This window comes from Leptodactylus fuscus, chromosome 2 (genome assembly GCF_031893055.1).
Source record: "Leptodactylus fuscus isolate aLepFus1 chromosome 2, aLepFus1.hap2, whole genome shotgun sequence".
Taxonomy (NCBI): domain Eukaryota; kingdom Metazoa; phylum Chordata; class Amphibia; order Anura; family Leptodactylidae; genus Leptodactylus; species Leptodactylus fuscus.
In genome coordinates, this window is record NC_134266.1 from 244,242,160 (window position 1) to 244,264,616 (window position 22,457).

Here is a 22,457-nt window from a genome sequence, read left to right on the forward strand (position 1 = left end):
TACATGTCAACAAGAAAAAAATTCTATTTTAACGGTAGAATCCCTTTAAGTCTTGGTGTGCGCATACTCCGCCTGCTGCCACAAACCCCCATACCGTAGGTAGGAGGCAACTTCAAAACTAGGCCCTTTTAAGAGCACATCTGTACACAATCTGACACTGTCAGCACAGACTGGACAATGTTATAGTGTTAAGGGACATGCTGTCAATTACTAATACATTTCCAGGAGAAGTAATAGAGGAACAGCACAATGCATAGTTTATATTTCCACAATTAAGAATACTAGTATTTAGTAATGCAGATATTATATCAGGGAGCAAACTGATCGGATTGAAGAAATTTCCTGTGTGTATATGTATATATTTTTCACTCATTGTTGATGGTTTTCCTCTGACCAATAAATTAAACAAACAACAAATTTACATTAAATTTAGAGACTATATTTTCAGCCAGAAAATCAAAATTTGTATCCAGCCATAGGCGCCGCGGTCAACATTTGTGCGAAAATAAATTATCACTATTTCTGGCACCTTCACCCTGTCCCCAAATAAAAAAAAAAAAAAAAAAAAAAAAAAGGGACAGACAGGCACCCATTACTGAACCCAAGCTTATCATTAGAACGTACATTATAGACTTCTCCAGGCATTCAACAACCGGACTCTGCTCATCTCTACCATCCTTGTAAAAGAAAGGCAATTGCGGTTGCTGGGCGCAAATATATATAAATATATATATCTATTTTTTGTCTTTTTTTTTTTTTTATACAGCGGCTTAGGTTTTTTGTTTTTTTTCGCTTTTGCCTGTGGTGTAAGAATGGACAGAATGGAAATGCACAGGCTTCAGTGTGAGATTTCAGGAACACTCCATGTATCTTATAGCTAGCTAATATTATATGACAAACTAGTAGAATCAATGACTGGAAGTCCAACCCGCCAACGGTGAAGAGCGCCTCGGTTTCTGGTGTAGCAGTAGTAGTGATGGAGCTGTATGGTGAGCGTGATTCCTGAGAGCAAATAAATCAATTCTCGTGATATGAGTTTCTTTGTTTCCTTGATCCGTGTTCTTTGCTTCGGCGTGTGCAAACTGCGCTAATGCCCCCCTGAGCTCCCAGTACTCCATGTATTTTCTCCTCTTGTCTGTAGTTGCAGATACATATATATGTAACCTATACACATATATCTGGCCATATATGTGTATGTATATATACATATCTAGTCAATCAGTGCTTTCTCCTTGTTCCGACTGTACAAAGAAGAAATGAGGCAGAATGTATGTCTTTGTCACAGTTCTCATTTAGTCACGAGACTGGTAGAAGAGAATATACCCAGATTCAGAGTTTTTAGAGATGTCCGATGTTAACCCGTAGAATTCTTCTATAGCTTGTGCATCAATTTTCTGTAGGAACAGATAATGCAAGCAACAAATACACAGTTATTATCATAAGATTCATTGGTTTTCATGAATATATATTAGAGAAAGAACATCTGATAAAACCAGGATGTCCTGTGGAGACCAGGCCTTGAAAAACCACTAGGAGAACCCTATACACATTTGATAGGCGATTATAATGTTATGGCTAATTGGTATATGATATTATAAAATACTGTGTAAAATTCATTTCAGTTAGTGATGTCTGGATAATGGAAAGGGGGAACGGAAAACTAAATTTTACTATGGAGACCCATAATCTGTGCACATTGTTCTTCTATGCAGAATGAATCAGTTGCATTATTTGTATACTGGGACATCATAAAGCTTGTATGTGACAGCAATATGAGTGTATGATGCGATGTCACAGTGTACCTGGTGACTTTTTCTATCCACGAACCACACCCTCACTGTGGTTGAACCTGGCCCCTGTACTGTGCCCTTACTGTGGGTGCACTCGTCCCGTGCACCTTGCCCTCACTATGGGCGCACCTGTCCCTCGCACCGTGCCCTCACTGTGGGCGCACCTGTCCTCCGCACCGTGCCCTCACTGTGGGCACACCTGTCCCCTGCACCATGCACTCACTGTGGGCACACTTGTCCTCTGCACTGTGCCCTCATTGTGGGCGCACCTGTCCCCCGCACTGTGCCCTCACTGTGGGCGCAATTGTCCTCTGCACTGTGCCCTCATTGTGGGCGCACCTGTCCCCCGCACTGTGCCCTCACTGTGGGCGCACCTGTCCCCCGCACTGTGCCCTCACTGTGGGCACACCTGTCCTCTGCACTGTGCCCTCATTGTGGGCGCACCTGTCCCCCGCACTGTGCCCTCACTGTGGGCGCACTTGTCCTCTGCACTGTGCCCTCATTGTGGGCGCACCTGTCCTCCGCACTGTGCCCTCACTGTGGGCGCACCTGTCCCCCGCACTGTGCCCTCACTGTGGGCGCACTTGTCCTCTGCACTGTGCCCTCATTGTGGGCGCACCTGTCCTCTGCACTGTGCCCTCATTGTGGGCGCACCTGTCCCCCGCACTGTGCCCTCACTGTGGGCGCACCTGTCCCCCGCACTGTGCCCTCACTGTGGGCACACCTGTCCTCTGCACTGTGCCCTCATTGTGGGCAGACCTGTCCCCCGCACTGTGCCCTCACTGTGGGCACACCTGTCCTCTGCACTGTGCCCTCATTGTGGGCAGACCTGTCCCCCGCACTGTGCCCTCAATGTGGGCGAACTTATCCTCTACACCGTGCCCTTACGGTGGGCACACCTGTCCCCTGCACCATGCCCTCACTGTGGGCGCACTTGTCCTCTGCACTGTGCTCTCATTGTGGGCACACCTGTCCCCCGCACTGTGCCCTCACTGTGAGTGCACCTGTCCTCCGCACCATGCCCTCCGCACCATGCCCTCACTGTGGGCACACCTGTCCCCCGCACCATGCCCTCACTGTGGGCACACCTGTCCCCCGCACTGTGCTCTCACTCTGGACACACCTGTCCCCTGCCCTCACTGTGGGCACACTTGTCCTCTGCACTGTGCCCTCATTGTGGGCGCACTTGTCCCCCGCACTGTGCTCTCACTCTGGGCACACCTGTCCCCTGCACCGTGCCCTCACTGTGGGCGCACCTGTCCCCCGCACTGTGCCCTCACTGTGGGCGCACCTGTCCTCTGCACTGTGCTCTCACTGTGGGCACACCTGTCCTCTGCACCATGCCCTCACTGTGGGTGCACCTGTCCCCCGCACTGTGCCCTCACTGTGTGCACACCTGTCCTCTGCACTGTGCCCTCAATGTGGGCGAACTTATCCTCTACACCGTGCCCTTACTGTGGGCACACCTGTCCCCTGCACCATGCCCTCACTGTGGGCGCACCTGTCCTCTGCACTGTGCTCTCACTGTGGGCACACCTGTCCTCTGCACTGTGCCCTCACTGTGGGCGCACCTGTCCTCTGCACTGTGCTCTCACTGTGGGCACACCTGTCCTCTGCACTGTGCCCTCACTGTGGGCGCACCTGTCCCCCGCACTGTGCTCTCACTGTGGGCACACCTGTCCCCCGCACCATGCCCTCACTGTGGGCACACCTGTCCCCCGCACTGTGCTCTCACTCTGGGCACACCTGTCCCCTGCCCTCACTGTGGGCGCACTTGTCCTCTGCACTGTGCCCTCATTGTGGGCGCACCTGTCCCCCGCACTGTACTCTCACTGTGGGCGCACCTGTCCCCCGCACTGTGCTCTCACTGTGGGCGCACCTGTCCCCCGCACTGTGCTCTCACTGTGAGTGCACCTGTCCCCCGCACCATGTCCTCACTGTGGGCACACCTGTCCCCCGCACCATGCCCTCACTGTGGGCACACCTGTCCCCTGCACCATGCCCTCACTGTGGGCGCACCTGTCCCCCGCATTGTGGGCACACCTGTCCTCCGCACCGTGCCCTCACTGTGGGCGCACCTGTCCCCCGCATTGTGGGCACACCTGTCCTCCGCACCGTGCCCTCACTGTGGGCGCACCTGTCCCTGATCATATGGAAGATAAAAACGATCAATAAACCCGCTGCATAGAGTTTTCATAGTGAAGTATCTCCCCTTTAAAAATGTTGCCATGAGGTTCTACCGCACATAATATGCCACTGAAACACACTGTGTACTATGCAGACACTGTTAAACACCTGAATGTATTCCAGTATACCAAAGAATAGTCAATGGGACATTTGAAGTGTATTTCCAATAAATATAATAACAAGAAGCTGAATACTGGCTATAGGATTACGTAGATGAAATATATAGCAGCCCAAGACCCCGTATATAGCACAGATACAGCTATCTATTAGGAGGAGCGGAGCGGGACTCTCATAGTGGCCACAGGACCCCATAATATTAGCAAGTACTGGGCCGTGGAGCGGTGTATAATGGTCATTTCCCTCAGACATCGCTTGAAGTAGGCGAACAGAAGATCTTTGGGCGCAGAGCTGGACATTACAAAGCCCAAAAGCCAGTCACCATAGTGACCAACAAAATGGCCCCCAGTGCTTTATCTGCATCAGCAGGAATGACACGTTTCTAGTCTTCATCAGTATGTGACATTTGGGAAATCTCTGAACATACCAAAAGGATTGTCTGACACACAAAACCCCATTAAACATAAGTGAGAATAGACCTGTGTGCGCTGCTGTATACAATCCCTGCCAGGAAAAGTCAGGAAAAAGGGAAATGTCACCATTTTATTTCTCAGATTTTCCAGAAATTCTACTCTCAGAATCCCAGTCAGAAAGCAAAAAAAACAAATAGGAAGATTGATCCCAACAGCAAATGACTTACCTCTACAATGTCATCATCAAACAACAGCCAAAAGTCATGACTCTTCACTATTGCAATATAATGTCCTCTGTTTGGACCACTGTTAAAACGGGGAAAAAAATGGAACAATATAGTTATAATGAAAAAAATAAGAAAAAAAGTCTCAGTCTGGCAGGGGATTTATGAGTGCAGGATAAGAAAGAGGGAGAGAAGCTGAGCTGTGTGATATATACGGTTATATGATAGAGGAGAGAAGCTGAGCTGTGTGATATATAGGGTTATATGATAGAGGAGAGAAGCTGAGCTCTGTGATATATAGGGTTATACTATAGAGGAGAGAAGCTGAGCTGTGTGATATATAGGTTTATATGATAGAGGAGAGAAGCTGAGCTCTGTGATATATAGGGTTATATGATAGAGGAGAGAAGCTGAGCTCTGTGATATATAGGGTTATATGATAGAGGAGAGAAGCTGAGCTCTGTGATATATAGGGTTATATGATAGAGGAGAGAAGCTGAGCTCTGTGGTATATAGTTATATAATAGAGGAGAGAAGCTGAGCTCTGTGATATATAGGGTTATATGATAGAGGACAGAAGCTGAGCTCTGATATATAGGGTTAAATGATATATTAGAGAAGTTGAGCTCTGTGATATATAGGGTTATATGATAGAGGAGAGAAGCTGAGCTGTGTGATATATAGGTTATATGATAGAGGAGAGAAGCTGAGCCCTGTGATATATAGGGTTATATGATAGAGGAGAGAAAGCTGAGCTGTGTGATATATAGGGTTATATGATAGAGGAGAGAAGCTGAGCTGTGTGATATATAGGGTTATATGATAGAGGAGAGAAGCTGAGCTCTGTGATATATAGGGTTATATGATAGAGGAGAGAAGCTGAGCCCTGTGATATATAGGGTTATATGATAGGAGAGAAGCTGAGCTCTGTGATATATAGGGTTATATGATAGGAGAGAAGCTGAGCTCTGTGATATATAGGTTATATGATAGAGGAGAGAAGCTGAGCTCTGTGATATATAGGGTTATATGATAGAGGAGAGAAGCTGAGCTCTGTGATATATAGGGTTATATGATAGAGGAGAGAAGCTGAGCTCTGTGATATATAGGGTTATATGATAGAGGAGAGAAGCTGAGCTCTGTGATATATAGGGTTATATGATAGAGGAGAGAAGCTGAGCTCTGTGATATATAGGGTTATATGATAGAGGGAGAAGCTGAGCTCTGTGATATATAGGGTTATATGAATCGGGGCAGAATTTCCAAAATAAATGGTCATTTTATATAAATACTTTTATATATAGAAGTTAAACTAAGGTAAGATTCTTATGAGAGACAGTGAGAGTCCTACATATTCCGCCCACACACAGCGATTGACAACAATACCTGTATCAGTGTGTGTATACAGAGAGCGGTCAATCATAGTGTGTAGGCAGGACTCTCACAGAAAATACTTGACAGGTTCACTTTACGTATGTTGTCCATATATATATTACCAAAACTGCACATAATACAATGTGAAGAGTGCACATTATAAAGGTGTTGTCCAGGGAGTTTTATTTTACTCACATGCGCTGTTTTTTGGGGTTTTTTGTCCATGCAGGACATGGGGGTTCCAGGCTAGTTCTGACCTTACACCTTGTGATCAAAACAGCCCCCCACCCCAAGAATACACCACCTCCTTCCTCCTCTGCAGATTTCTCAGGTAGTTACCTGTGCTATGGGTCTAAGCTTTACTATAGTCTGCAAGATCCAATGTAAAAAATGGGAGGCGGCAAAGCGACCCAGGGGCCTGGTGCTAGCTCCAGTTATGTGACTCCAGGTCAGAACCAGACAATCCCCAGATCCTGCAAGAAAAAAAATCACTAAAGCATGTGAGTAAAAGCAAACATTCTGGACAACCCCTTTAAAGATACGGCGTACACAGAAGAGAGGGAGCCACAAAGATAGATGGGCAAGATGTTTGTTTTCCCATTCATTCCTTTTCTTGGACCATTGGGACAATTTCTCAACCTCAAGCTTGCAAACAAAGCAGATCATCCGGAGAGAGGGATCCTATAGCAGTAGTAAAGAGGATAGGGGACAACCATGACTCACCGCTTCTCTCCCTAAAGGCTCAATACCGGTTGCATGATATGGTCCTTTATTACGCATATCCTTGATATAATGGGCTATGGTAGATAAAGTCTAAAGTTGAAATCTCTGGAAATAACAGAAGTCATGCTTGTACCATCAGGGAATATTCACACGTAGGAATTTGCTAGTTTTTTTTTTTTTTTTGTGAAGCCCATGCCAGCTGTGACGTCTGGGACCCTTACACTGAGATCAATAAGGCTCGGCTCACATCTGCGTTCGGTATTCTGTTCGGGGAATCCACTTGGAGACCCCCAAATGGAATACTGAATGCATTAAAAAGCAGTTAGCAAAGAAACCACACGGACCCCATAGACTATAATGGGGTCTGTGTGTTTTAAGAGTGGAGAGAAAAGCGCTGCAAGCGGACTCCCCGAACGGAGATGTGAACCAGGCCCGACTGGTACGGAATTTCGCAATCAAGTTGCAGGACCAAGCTTAGATGCAATGGATCTCCGGGGAAAGGTAGTTTTTTTTTTTTTTTTTTTTTTTTGGGGGGGGGGGGGTTCACCTCCCTTGCCCTAATTAAAAAATAAAATTTTTGCCTGGAAAACTTCTTTACGCTACAAATAACATAAACCACCTCAAGCATCAGTTAAGTAGAGAGCAGAACGTAAGCCACTTTGGTTACAAGGTTATCATATTCATGTTTTGGGGTTCCCATCAGTTTCCTAATATCATCTTACATCTTAATATTCAGACGGTAATCCTACCTTCCACAGTGGACTACCACAGCGACAAGGTCATACATTCTGTCTGGGTTGGTGGCATCTCCCGATGTGTTAAAAAGTCGAAGCTCTAAAGGAAAGACTACTCGGTACGAGAGCTTTGTGTATCGATGCAGCTGGTCCATGTACTTGAACCTCTTTAGGTGAAGAGCTAAAATCATAGGCAGCTTTTTTACTTTCATCCTGAAATTGACAGATACAACAAAATCAGATGATAAGATAGTAGAGATACTAACAGTACATAAGTACATACCCCCCTTCCCTCATAGATTGTAAGCCCTCGCGGGCAGGGCCCTCTACCCCACTGTGCCAGTCGGTCATTGTTAGTATTATATCTACCTGTATATTGTGTGTACTGTAAGTAACCCCCAAATGTAAAGCACCATGGAATTAATATAATAATGTACAGCACCATGGAATTAATGGTGCTATATAAATAATAATAATAATAATAATAATAATAATAATAATAATAATGTGAGATAATGAGAAAACCCAGCTTAGGGCAACAGCATAAAAGGCGGAAACACATCACGTTGTTTTTCTGCTGCTTTTTCACAGAAAGTCTGCAAAGCTTTCCTCTGCCGACTTTCTGTCCCTATTCTATTTTTCTGCAGTGTGTGGATGGGATTAGACAGAATCCCATCCACTTTGCAGGTACTGTAAAACGCCGAGGCCAAATTGTGGTGTTTTTGCAACATGGGGCCCCGGCCTAAAGCAACTTTAGTTTTGTTGTGGTTTTTTTTTTTTTTTTTTTTTTTATATCTAAATATATACGGTGTGGACCTAGAAGTAAAGCTTCTCCTCATTCTGACACAGGTACAGACCATCCTCTTCCTCCACTCTGTGTCAGTGATACAATAAAGGAACTGGCTGCTTGGCTTGAAGCTTAAAGGAAACTTGTCAGGATGATTTATGACACTAAATTACCAACAGGTCCTTATGGACAGGGGGTTTGTGTCCCACATAACCCTGTTTTAATGCCATCCATAGCAGCAAAAATGAAAAACTTACTCGGGGGCGCCGCTATCCGCCTGTCATGACTCCACCAAAATTGCAGGAATAAAAGCTTGTGGACAGCTCGGATACGGTCAGTTTTAAAACCTATTCATTTCATTCAAACCACAAGTGTCCGTATGCAGTCTCTCCGTCATGAAACAGTTTTTTTTTTTGTTTTTTTTTTTTTGCGTGGACACAAAGTCACACATGCAGCATGTACAAAAAAAAAACAAAACAAAAAACGGTTTCACGGCGGAGAGGCTGAATATGGACACCGGCGGTTTGCTTTAAAAACCCATTGAAATGAATGGGTTTTTAAACTGACTGTATGTAAGCCGTCCCCAAGCTGTTTTTCCTTAAACAGCTTAACAACAAGGCTATTTGCTACACTTAACCCCCAATCCATAAGTAAGTGTGGGTGGTTTAGTGTCCCAAATTACCCTTCATCATTCCTGCCCCCTTCTAACTCATGGCTGATGCAGAGACAGAGAGGGGATCCGAGTCAGACAGCAAACCCCTCTCATCACCGCTCACTAACACCCCAGACTGAAATTAGGCCATATGTCCAGTTTGGAGAATTAAAAGCTTATGCGCAAGTTTCTTTCGTTTACATGTGGAAAACCATAATGATTATGCTCTGGAATTAGACAGTCCCCTGCACTTGACAATGAAACGATCCAAAAGTGTCCCCAGATGTTGCCCAAAATCATCAGCTATAACCGGTGTACAGTCCTGACAGTCAGTGTTGTTTTCCTGCATCGCATAACCCATTGATATTGATGGGGACTATTTGCAGTGTAGCACAGGTCCTCCAGAGGGGAGACACACTTTCTACTGGGCTTTCCACTTTTGTTTAAAGGGCCTCTACAATAAAGGGGTTACGCTTTCTTACTAGTATATACCCAGGTCCCCTGGAGCTTCAAGGATTACATTTCCAGAATGCGTCAGGGAAGGCCATGAGTCTTGTCCCTCCGCCTCCCCTGCTGACGCATGGACTCTTGGTCACATAAGTGACTCTGCTCTAGTCTAGGGACCTGCAGTAAGAATACAGTGGAGTCATGGCGGAGGCTGAACACAGGGACCGCTGACACCCCGCTGTACTCTGTATATCTATTCATTGTGGCTCTAGGGACCTGCACGTATTTCAGTGAGCAAATCCACTGGTAAACTTTATTTAACTCATATATATCCTCTAACTGAGAATTCCCTAATTCTACATTACATTAGACAACCCCTTTACCTGGCCATATGTCTTACTAGGATTTGCAATTTCATGACTGATGGGGCTTTACCTCTAGAACCCTATAGTAGGAGTAAGGAAAAGGTGTAACATAAACCCTTTTGGTATTTTCTCCAGACTGTGTGAGTTCTTGTATACATCTATACAGAGCTGTATACAATGCACTGCCAGGATCCCATAATGATGAAGGTCGCTGGGATTGAACGTTGATGTATAATGACAAGCAATATAACATATAATGAGATAGAACATGATATCGGGACTCAGTATAGAAATGTTACATAAGACGTTACCTTTTATGTGCTTCCTGTTTACTGCGACATTCTTCACAGTAATATTTGTATTCACTACAAAGGGTCTCCGTGTTGCTGAAACCCCTACGTAAATGAATAAATACATAAAATTAATTAAAATCAATTGGCGACGACTGACAGTCACTCAGAACGAGGAGAGGTAATACAACTGCTCCAGTCTGACAGGCTTCAGGAGATCATGGGATACTAACGTACATCAGCACAGCATGGGGAATATACAGGGGGTATAGAAATATTATATAGGGTTTATCAGAAAGACACACAATAAATGAAGTCTTAGGGCTAGTTCACACGGGGGGGCGGTATAGCGGGTTTTGGCACAGAGAGTGACGGGGTGAGCCGCGTCACTCTCGGGTCAAAAGCTGCCTGCCACGACTGTCGTGGCATGCCGCTCAAGGAAAAAAGAAGCCTGGCGGTCTACATAGACCACCATTGTGAGGGGGCAGATTATGACGTGGATTACGCGCCATAATCCGCCCCCTCTGTGCCCGTGTGAACGGGCCTTTAAAGGGGTGCCCTGGTATCTGCAAGTTGCCACCTATCATAGGTTGGGGGAAACTTGCCAATTGTTGGGGATCCCATCCCTACACCTCAGTTTTGAATGGAGCTGTTGGTTAGACAGAGTGTCAATGAGACTGTCAGAGACTAATACAGTGTTTCAGCCATTTCTGGTGATCCCACTGAAATAAATGGAGCAGCCTGTACTGTCTGACCAGAAGCTCCACTCAAAACTAGGACGCAAAACACCATGGTTCTCGTAAATGGTTTTGCAGTGACTGGACAAACCCTTTAAGGAGGATAACCCATCTATCATCCATTTTAGGACCCCCAATGATCATGTGAATTCCTGTGTGAATGGAGCCGTAGTGCCCGTGTATGATCACCACCTTATTCACTTCTTTGGGACAGTCTGCGGTCGTCCTCCATCGGTCGCAGAGAAGTGAATAGCGCAGTGGTCACACAAGCACACGACTATTCAATTTATAACTAGGACTTGGGGACTTTTATCCTTGTGATCGGTGTGTGCACCAGCAGGCAGACCCCTAGGGATCACACATTTATCACCGAAGAAAATGAAGTTTATGATTTTGTCCATTTTCAGTTTACAAACAATAAAAAGTCAAGCGATGTTACTATTACATTGCATTACACATCTTGCACAGATTCACAGTCCGAATTATAGCCCAGAGCTGGATTCACAATTCTGCTTCTGCTACAGGAAAAAAAAAAAAGCATGCTGCCAGAAATATACCTGCAGCCTAGCTGTGTTAGTCCAACGCCTTTCTAGAATGGACAGAACCAGAACACAGTCTGTGCAACTACTGCTCATCTACTACTACAGCAAAGAACTTCTACCATTTTACTTAGTGTATCTTTGAAGGGATTGTTCAGTACTGAAAAAAAACATGACTACTTTCTTCCAGAAATAGTGCCGCATATGCTCATAGGCCATGTCTGGTATCGCTCCTGAGCCACAATGCAACATCTGTACCAGAAGCCCCAAATACATTTACTGTATAGTTTATAGTACACATCTCCTTCTATGAGACTTTATGGGACCCCTGAAGTATATGGGACCACGGAAGTAGATACATTTTTGGAAGAAACTAGCCTTGTTTTAACAATCTTGGACACCCCTTTAAACTTTGCATGCTACATAAAAGACCATGTAAAGACATGGGGAATTGTGTTAAGCAGATATATACGTCTATTCTACAGCATAGAAGAGAGAAATAAATAGCATCCATCATGCTCTACACAGAAAAGGGGTGTTCAAGTGCTCAACTCCTGATCAACATGGTTCATTGGTCCTAGGTATAATCATGTTAAAGGAGCATATTATTCCCTATCCAGAGCATAAGGGATAACTTGTAGATTGGTGGTGGTACAACAGCTTAGACCTCCACTGATCAAAAGGGAGAACTATCTAAAATCACAGCACTGGGGCGACACGGTGGCTCAGTGGTTAGCACTGCAGCCTTGCAGCGCTGGAGTCCTGGGTTCAAATCCCGCCAGGAACAACATCTGTAAGGAGTTTGTATGTTCTCCCCGTGTTTGCGTGGATTTCCTCCCTTTCTACAAAAGACATACCGATAGGGAAAATAAAAAATGTACATTGTGATCCCTATATGGGCTCACAATCTACAAAAAGCACAGCACTCATTTACCTCTAGCACTGAAATAAATGGAGCAATGCGTGTGCTGCCTGACCCCAGCTCCACTCAGAATTCCCCTATTCTCCTGATCAGTGGGGGTCTGAGCAGTTGGACCCCCTACCAATATGTCGGTTATCAATAACCCTGTGAAGAGGGGATAAATACGAAGGAAGGCAAGAGGATGATGGTCTTTAATTAATTAATTAAATAAATAAATAAATAAATAAATAAATAAATAATAGTGCCATCTAAGGCTACATTCACATTTTTGCCAGACTTTCCATTGGAGACTCTGTTGTAAAGTCAACCTGAAGTTGGTGGACGAAAGAGTCCTGCACACAGCTTTTCGTCCTGCCCCTTCAAACAAAGGACATCCAACAGAACCCATTATAGCCAATAGAGTCCACTAGATTAGCGGTCCACTTATCTGTTGTTCTGGTTCTCCAACAGACCAATGGAGAGCCTATGGCAATGTGAATCTAGTGTAAACATTGCTTTTTTTCTGCCCTCTGCAAGTACTTCTACACAGAGCCCTGTATATTCCTATAAAATTCTGCCTTACGATATTCTTCTCTGAATGCTGCTTGACTTAGGTTTCTCCCTGGCAGCTCTTACAAGCAGGAGGCAGGGGGAGCAGTTTCACGCTAACAATTACCTTAAACAGTGTGTGATTGATGTATTTTGTTCAACATCTACAGAAAGATCTAAAAAATCTTCATCTTTACTGCTTATCTGTAAAGAGAAACATAAATTAGACAAACAATGAGCTTATGTCCTATTACACATGATAAGGCTGGCTTCACGCTAGCACTTGGTTTCCGTTTGGGGATTCTGTCCTCCATTCCGCTTGAAAAATGCAGAGAGAAAAAGTCCTATGAAACCCAGAGGATCCCATTATAGTCCTTGGTGTCCACGGGACTCCATGAGTAACAGCTTTTTAAGCGGAATAGAAATAAATTTCCTGCACTCAAATTAATGCTTCCAAAATATTGTGAACTTTTATTAACATCCGACAAAAACGTTTCGGTCTTATATAGACCTTCTTCAGTTTGTCTTAAAAATACAAAAGGAAATAACAAAATATAAGTGATTCCATCTCATAAATATAGTACAAATAATATACAAATAACATACAGACAATAGTACACAACAAGGTAATCAATGGTGTTAGATATATAGCCCAAAAGGTATAGGGTTTATAAGACATATGCATATCTGGGTAACACCATAAAATGAGCAGACAATAGTAGAGCATGCATAAACAGGTGAAGTAGGTGTATTCAACAAGATGATATACTGCCAAACCGAATAGGATATGTCGCCGTGCTTCTACTGAGGAATGGTGCCCAGCTTACTAGACAAAATGTTATGTCCTATGAATACATTGGTATCACAAATCCTGTACAATCTTACCGGTGGGGTATAGTGGAAAGTGGAAGTGCAATAACATTCAGAAAGGTGACCATCTTACACATCCACACACAGGTAGGAAGTTTCCTATTAAAGACTACTTTAGTTGCGACACTAATTTTGTAGTCTACATGATTAAATGCCCATGTGGTTTAGCGTATATTGGAGAAACGACACAGGCCATTCGTGACCGTATCTCTCAACATAAGAGTACCATACGAACTAAAAAATTACCAATTCCCTACCACTTCCACCAAGCCAAACACACCATTTCTCAGTTAAAATTCCAGGTCATAGAACATATACCCAAGGCCAGACGAGGGGGTGACAGAATTAAAACATTAAAATTCAGAGAGGCTTTTTAGATTCACAAATTCCAAACACTAGAGCCTCGCGGACTGAACCGCGATTATGACATCAGGAGTTTTTGTTAAGTCTTTGCTTAGACTCTTTATTTGATTACTAAAATCTATTTTTCTTTCTCTGCAGAATCGATTATGACCTAGGAGGAAAATTATGGTGCCCGGGCAATACTTACCGGTGTCTTCTTACAAGGGGTAGTTCGCTGCCCCTTACCCACTTTTTTTCTTTTTTTCTTTTTTTCTTTTTTCCTTTCGTTCCCCCTTTCCCCTCCCTCACCTCTTTTTTCTTTTTTCCTTCTCCCCCCCCCTCCCCCTAGTACCCCCCCCCCCCTCTCTTCTGATTTTTCCCCCCTTTTTTCCCCATTATTTCTTCACTTTTTTCTTCCTTTTTTTCTCATTTTTCTCCTTTTTTCTTTTTTCCCCCTTTTTTTCCCCTTTTTTTCCTTTTTCCTCTTATATACACATGTCCCTTTAATTCCTCCATGTGTTCCAGCCTGGAACGCATGGTTATTCCATTATACACCTGTCCTTGTTTTTTATTTTTTATTCTTTATTTTCCATTTTTATTATATTTTCTCCTTCCTTTCTTCTTTCCTGTGATTTACTCCATTAGGTGATTTACTCCATTAGTTCTCTCCTATTATCGGCTATCTTAGCCAAACAACATACTTCCCCCGATGCGTTCCACTGTGGAACGCATAACTTCCGTCCGCGGCACATGCGAGCCGGAAGTGCCCGTCTTCCTTGTGCGTTCCACAGTGGAACGCATAACTTCCGGTCGCGGCACACGCGAACCGGAAGTGCCCGACTTCCACACTCCACGGGGCGGCTAATAACGCTGCGGACACAGGGAAACCTGTGTCTGCCCTCTATACCACCAACGCCATCCTCCTTCTCTTCCTTCTCCCCCTTAGCTTATTAGACATTGTGGGGGGGCGCCGAGGGTCCTTTGGCTTGGGGCCACGCCCCCTTTAGGGGCGGGGCTCCCGGTCTGATGGCTCTTGGCGCCAAAAATCCCTTTTAACCCCACACTCTCATACCTCTACTGTACCCTCTGACCTGGACCCTTTCAGAAGCTTCCACTTTCCACTATACCCCACCGGTAAGATTGTACAGGATTTGTGATACCAATGTATTCATAGGACATAACATTTTGTCTAGTAAGCTGGGCACCATTCCTCAGTAGAAGCACGGCGACATATCCTATTCGGTTTGGCAGTATATCATCTTGTTGAATACACCTACTTCACCTGTTTATGCATGCTCTACTATTGTCTGCTCATTTTATGGTGTTACCCAGATATGCACATGTCTTATAAACCCTATACCTTTTGGGCTATATATCTAACACCATTGATTACCTTGTTGTGTACTATTGTCTGTATGTTATTTGTATATTATTTGTACTATATTTATGAGATGGAATCACTTATATTTTGTTATTTCCTTTTGTATTTTTAAGACAAACTGAAGAAGGTCTATATAAGACCGAAACGTTTTTGTCGGATGTTAATAAAAGTTCACAATATTTTGGAAGCATTAATTTGAGTGCAGGAAATTTATTTCTATTTTGCTATGGCTATGAGAAGCCTTTTCCTGGCACCAAACTCCTTGACCGAGTGACGGCACATTAAGATTTTAAGCTTTTTAAGCGGATCGGGTATCCATTTTTTGGGTTCCCAAGCAGACCTGAAGAACGGAAATCCAGGTGTGCTTATACTAGGTGTGAACCTAACATATCATACTTAAAGAAGAAATCACCAAGAAAGGTGTGCCTATACAGTGCGGCACAGACTATTATATATTACATTTTTCACCACTTAAGCCATAACTTCTACGTTTTTCCATTTTAACCTTTTCGCTGCCAAGGGTCTCTGGAAATTTTGCACCTCCAGTAGCCAGAGCAATTTTCACAGTTTTGAGATGGACAAATCAAACCTAAATTGCAACATTAAAAAAGCATCCAACCCCCCCATACCTATATATTTTCTTAAAGTAGACACCTGCAGCATTGTCAGAATGCCACTTGGTACTGTATACGAACAGGCACTTTCATGCAATTTTGATTTTAAGTGAATGTTTTATGAAAAAAATGCAAATAAATGTATATTAGTTGTTAAAAGCGGAAACCAAACAAAAAATTAAATGCACCAAACCTCCTAAAAATAAGAGTTCAACATGTGCAGAGTTCATACATATCACTATGGCCTGAACCCGCATGCACGTGTCTTCAGAAAATCGCTAGAACTGGAAGGAACAAAAACCTGCTTTGAAGCTGGAAATGTTAAAAAAAAGTATCATCCTATAAAATGTAGGGATTACACACCATGAAAAGTAAGTGAACCCCTAAACCCTATATATTTTTTGAAAGTAGACAATCTGAAGATTACAAATGTCTTAATGGGTCATCGATAGCCACATCCACCTTCATGCAACTTTGCGACCAACACAAATAATTTTTTGAAAAAAATACGCTAAAACACATATTTGCACCTAAAACTCATGTTCAATCTCACATTCATATACAAAATACTTTTAAAATAATAGCTTATGGTATATACAATGTGTATATATACTATATGTACCGCAAACATCAACTACAACAAGAGCTTGGACTCCCAAAAACACGAATACAGAAGACAAGCAGGATTTTGCTGTTGTTCACTAATATGTTAAAAAGCTATACTGCACCTCCCAAACGGTGACTGTGATACCAAAATCTAACTTTTTTCAAAGTACACAGCATACCATATATAAAAACACAATTTAATAGTTTATATATACAACCACCTTCATGCAACTTTGCAGCAAACAGAGATTGCTAGCAAAAATTGCGCAAAAATTCAAATTTGCCACTAAAGTGCGGCTCAAGAAATCCCTTTCTGCAAACAATGTACTGTCCATAAAACTGCAATATGTGAGGAGTTCATACATACCACACATGTATATATTTACAGGGGCGGGTGTTAAAGAATCGCCAAAATCGCAGAAATGCGCCATCCCATTTTGTGCATGCAAATTAAATAGGACTTTACATAAAAATGTTATTTTCCATCCCCCTATAATAATTTTAGCAATCTATATGTTCATCTCTAGTGATAATCGTTATTACTATTATTTTAGTGTGTAACAGACATCACTAGAGACGTATTTTACTGTAGAAAGCTCAGGTATAGACAGGACAGGGATTGGGTGAAATGTAAACTTTATTTGCGACTTTATGTATATGTTGTGTAAGTGTTTGGTGCGACCTTTTTTTTTTTTGGCTTGCGACCTGGACAATGGTAAACGTCTGGGTCACAGTGCCAATAAACTTCCTGGTTATGTTCAGGAGGTATAACATAAGAATACCCCACTAGTAAAGCTCAGGGGGAATTACATTATAACTGTATGTGACAATCAGAGACAAATGTATAGTATACGCTCTGATTGGCAGGAGAAGGGTTAATAGGGACAATAGAGTCCCTGCCACCCCCCTCCTGCTGTCACATACAAGTTATGAAGAGAGTCAGATTGTTTCTCTGTCTCTCTCTCTGCTGCACTGCTCGTGTCCCTCTTCCTTTCTTGTTAGATCGCAAATTGCTTGCTTAGACAGGAGGGGGGGGGGGGACACTTTGCAGTCCAAAGATATAGAGCTCCATCAACATATCTTGATGCTTTCAATTGCATTTTAAAGAGGAGAATCTCATCTTTAAAATGAGATCAAGAACTCGATGATTGGATGTAAAGTTTTGGAGAAATTCACTGTTGAAACACTGTCGGGAATTGAGATCTCCAGTTGGATCTCAATGCCAAATAGTGTGTTCAACAGTGAATGGCTCCAAGACTGTAAGTAAAATCATCAAGTCCCTGGTATCATTTTAAAGATGAGAGTCTCTTCTTTAAAATGCATTTTAAAGCATCAAGATATGTTGATGCAGTCCAGAGATATCGGCATTAGTAGGGAGGACGTACTAAGTACGTCCTCCGCTACTGAAGTGCCACCTTGGGAGCACTACAGTGTACGTGCCTGGCAGCGAAAGGGTTAAGAGTAGTAGGCCTTATATTTTGCAGGACAAATTGTACTTCCTAATGGCTCCATTTATTATCCTGGGAAGCTGGAAAAAAAGTTGGGGAGGGTGGCCTTTTTGGGGGGGGGTTTGGTGTTCACCGTTTGCTGAAAACAACATTACCTATTAAGCGATTAAGTCATTTTGATTTGTTTTCCCATTATATATAATGGGAAACCAAAGCAACGTTTGTCTACGTCTGTGACGTTAAACCAATATACTCAATTTGTAGTATAATAGATAAGGCCTGGGTCCAGACGGCACAACAAATGTGTGTAATGGATTTACCCTCCACATGGCTGCATTACCTTGGATTTATTGGGACGGTAATAACAATCTCAGCCAGGAAATTGTAAGTTATTAGCTTGACGTGAACACGGCCGACATGATTCTGCGAAAGATCGGTCATGCCAAACAAAGCTGACAAAATCCACAATGTGGTGAAGCCACAATAAACTGGATTTTGAAGAGACCAATGTTGTTTACATTCCTCACCATATAATACGTCATGGGGAAAGATAAGTGGCCATATTGTGAGCAGTCTGAATAATAAAGCATCTGGGTTTATTCTGTCACGTGTATGATGAAAAGCTCTGTAACTTTCCAGAATATTGTATGCTTCAGCTTCTTCCAGTGACTCAAAATCCATCCCGATCACATCCAGCTCCTATAGCTTAGGGTTCACTCGCAGCACAGCGCAGTTATTCAAAAAACTACAAATGTGAAAAGAGTGATCCGCGTGAGCCTTTGCCTGCGGCACACGACTAGAATTTTAGCCGGTGTACACAAAACAGTGGAATGTCTTGAGGCTAGTGTATAATCAGGAACCAAACCTTTCTTAAAGGCATCCTATCAGTGGATACCCTTTTTTTCTGACTACAAGGTATAAATAGCCTTAAGAAAGGCTTCTTCTCCTGCCTTTAGAGGTTTTCTCCCTGCCGCCGTTCAGTAGAAATCCGGGTTTTCTTTGGTATGCAAATGAGTTCTCTCGCAGCACTGGGGGCATTCCCAATGCTGCAAGAGAACTCTCCAAAAATGCCTCTTCTTCTGAAGTGGCCTCTCTGCACGTTGTCTTCTGTCCTGGCTTTCAATCTTCTAGGCCTCGGGAAGAGCCGACTGCGCATGCCCGCGGCCACAAGAAAATGGATGCTTACACCAGCTTACCGTGTAAGTGGCCACAAGAAAATGGACGCTTACACCAACTTACTGTGTAAGTGGGCATTTTCTTGTGGCCTGGGCATGCGCAGTCGGCTCTGCCCGAGGCCTAGACGATTGAAAGCCAGGACGGAAGAAGATGCACAGAGAGGCTGTTCCAGAGGAGTTTCTGGAAAGTTCTCTCGCAGCATTGGGAATGCCCCCAGTGCTGCGAGAACTCATTTGCATACCGAAGAAAACCCGGATTTCTACCGAACGCAGCGTGGAGAAGACATCTAAAGGTAGGAGAAGAATAGTCTTTCTTAAGGCTATTCCTACGTGTTAGTCAGGAAAAAAATGGTATCCAATGATAGGATCCCTTTAAAGAGGATATTTCACGTCCTGTAGCACATGAAAGCTGTTAGAAAGAAGACAGCCTAGCATCATCCCTGGGGTGTGAGGAACGGGGCCCTGACCGTACTCTTCAATGGATTTGAGGCTGAGCAGTAAGGCCAGCCCTTTTGACAGTGAAGGGATATCTGTGCCAAAATGAATGGTACCAATATCTTGGGCAATCGTGCGCGTACCATCAAAGCTGACATTGCACTGAATTCAGAGCACTATCAGCTTTCTAGCAGTATATAATAACACTGGCGCCCGAGGATGAGAAAGGTCCTCTTTAAGGGCTCGTTCACACGGGGCAAGAGGGGGCGGATTTTGACACGGAATTCGCCCCCACACAATAGAGGTCTATGTAGACCGCTAGCATTCTTTTTTCCACTAGTGGGCTGTACCTGCTCATGGAAAAAAAAAAAAAGCGAGCTGCCCTCGCGACAGCACCCTCCGGACTAGGCCCATTTATTTGGGCCTAATCTGAAGCCGAAAGCTGCAACGGGATGTGTTCACGCAGAACCCCGTGTGAACTTGGCCTAAATGCTCTGAAGTGTTATGATACTTTCAATTACCAATCCATCACTATGGACTTCTCTTCTTGGCATGGCGGGGCCCTTCACTTTTATGTCCACGGTCTCTTCTCCTAGTAGCAGTCATTTACTCATGGGGTTAATTTAAAGAGGACCTATCACTAGCTAGACCAATTTGAGTTCCTTTCATCCTTTGATGGGCACTATTCCACTAGTTTCAGTACAGTTGCAAATTTTTCTCTACCCCTCACTTTTCCTGAGCAATCAGTGCAGTTAATTTTGGTGCTCGATATGATAACAAGACTCTCTAATGTCAAGCAGGAGCAGACAAGGGGTGCGATTCAGATCTATGGCTGGAGTCACACCCCCTTGCCTGCTCCTGCTTGAAACCACCCCCTTGACATTAGAGAATCTAGGTAGCATATCAGCCACCAAAACTCAAAGCATTTATTGCTCAAGAGTGGTGGGGTCAGAAAAAAAAATTCCAACTGTACCAGAATCGTGCATGAAGTCTTAGGGATATATAATTCCACACCTGCCATTGCTCTGCCCTTGGTAGTCCAGTTAGTTTGCCTTTGGACATGTGAACTGCTGAGTAGCACAACCATAGTAATGCATGGTAACACGGTCATTACTCCCTTCTCGGGGCCAGACTTCTATAAAACAGTTTCAAGAACTTGCAGAAAGTCTTGCAGGGAGTCTTTGCTTTATATGTTTGTTTTATGTCCACTCTGAGATACCACTCGGCCATTCATGAGGGCTGACGTGAAATGAGTGAAGGCCTGAATAAAAGAAATAGAAAGAAGGAACCACTCACCGTCTCACACGTAAGACATCTGGTTTCATTAGTTAACGTTCCCTGAAAGATCTCGTGCACCCAGGTGGGGTCTGGTGTGCTGTTATTGTTCTCATTATCAATGTTTCCGTTGGGTATCCGGCCATTTTGTTTCTCTTGCTTTCTCTCTTCTTGTAAGATATCCGCTATGGTGTTGAGCAGGTAGTTTAAGAATTCGTGAGCGTCCTGTTGCATGTAGTTATCAAAAAGCTCTGGAATAGAAATCAGACTCGTGTTACAGCAAGTCACAAATTGCCTAGAACTAGAGCACAAACCTTATGCAATCATAAAAAGAGGGCTTTGCAGCAGCCAAAAGAAAATGGAGGAATCAATTTCCCTGATATGCATGACTATAACACTGCATGACTATAACGCATTGTAGCTGAAGGGCTCCATGGGACTTCTTGCTTTGTGGATGGGGTCTTGGCCACTCAAGGCTCCATTCCTAACCTTCTTCACCTTTCATATTCTTTCGTCTTTAGAGATCCACTTTTACTGACTACTTATAAGGTTTGGCACAGAGTGCGATGGGGGATTGGGGTTTTCCCCTCAGGCCCACTTTTCCAGGATGGCCAACCTAATAGTATCTACAAGTATAAGCATACCTATGGCCTTAGTTCGATTAGACACTTTAGGGACATAACTTGCCTTTTGTCAAGATGTATAACCGAGATTTTGGCCAAATACCCAGACATTAGATTCCTTCCACTTTCTCCAGATTCAGAGCTTTGTGTGCACCGTTCTCGCCAGACTGACCCCAGTTGACTGGAGCCCACAAGTACCTGAGATGGTTCAATCACCCAAATGCCCCTAAAGGCTGCCCAAAATTAAAGGAGATATTCAGGCTAACTAACTGATGGCCTATCCTTATGAGGTCTGACTCCTGGGCCCCCCAGCCGATCAGCTGTTTGAAGAGGCTACAATCTCTTCAGTATATCTGTACAGCGTCTGTTCTTGGCATTGCAGCTCAGGCCATTCACTTGGGACTGAGCTGTGAACAAGCCATGTGATCAATGAGAACTTAACGTCACCGCTTCAAATAGCTGACGCCTGCGTCACCCACGGGCCTTTGATTCATGTACGATCATACGGCCAGGTCATCAATTAAAAAAAAAAAAAAAAAAAAAAAAAAAAAAATTAATAATAATAAATATATATGTCTTAAAGAAATATATTAAAAAAAAAAAAAAAAAAAAAAAAGTCTTTTTTTTTTCTCCTAGCCAAAGCACCCCTCTTGCCCCTAGGCTGTATTTGGTATTGGCACCGCCCCATCTTCTTAAAAAGAGCCAAGCTGCAATACCAGGGACAGAAGTCTTTTTGTAACCTCTGATAATTATTATCTGGAAATGACGATCCAACAATTTTCAGGTGGAAGTGTTCCCCCGCAGCCGGCGTTATGAGCCAGATGCCATTGGCTAGTTAGCAGATTTGATAACCTTGTAC

The 22,457-nt window shown here is 43.6% G+C and overlaps 1 protein-coding gene across 1 annotated transcript in view; it reads right to left on the reverse strand.

Annotated features, from left to right (window-relative positions):
- Positions 1-547: 547 nt before the first annotated feature.
- Positions 548-22,457, reverse strand: part of USP12 (ubiquitin specific peptidase 12) — a 53,339-nt gene continuing 31,429 nt past the window's right edge. Inside the window, exons 4-9 of the mRNA XM_075265938.1 lie at positions 20,997-21,226; positions 12,957-13,033; positions 10,125-10,208; positions 7,578-7,775; positions 4,735-4,813; positions 548-1,394 (exon numbers count right to left, since the gene is read on the reverse strand). Coding sequence (XP_075122039.1) covers positions 1,293-1,394; positions 4,735-4,813; positions 7,578-7,775; positions 10,125-10,208; positions 12,957-13,033; positions 20,997-21,226 — 770 coding nt within the window. The 3' untranslated portion in view covers positions 548-1,292. The remainder of the gene's footprint in view (positions 1,395-4,734; positions 4,814-7,577; positions 7,776-10,124; positions 10,209-12,956; positions 13,034-20,996; positions 21,227-22,457) is intronic.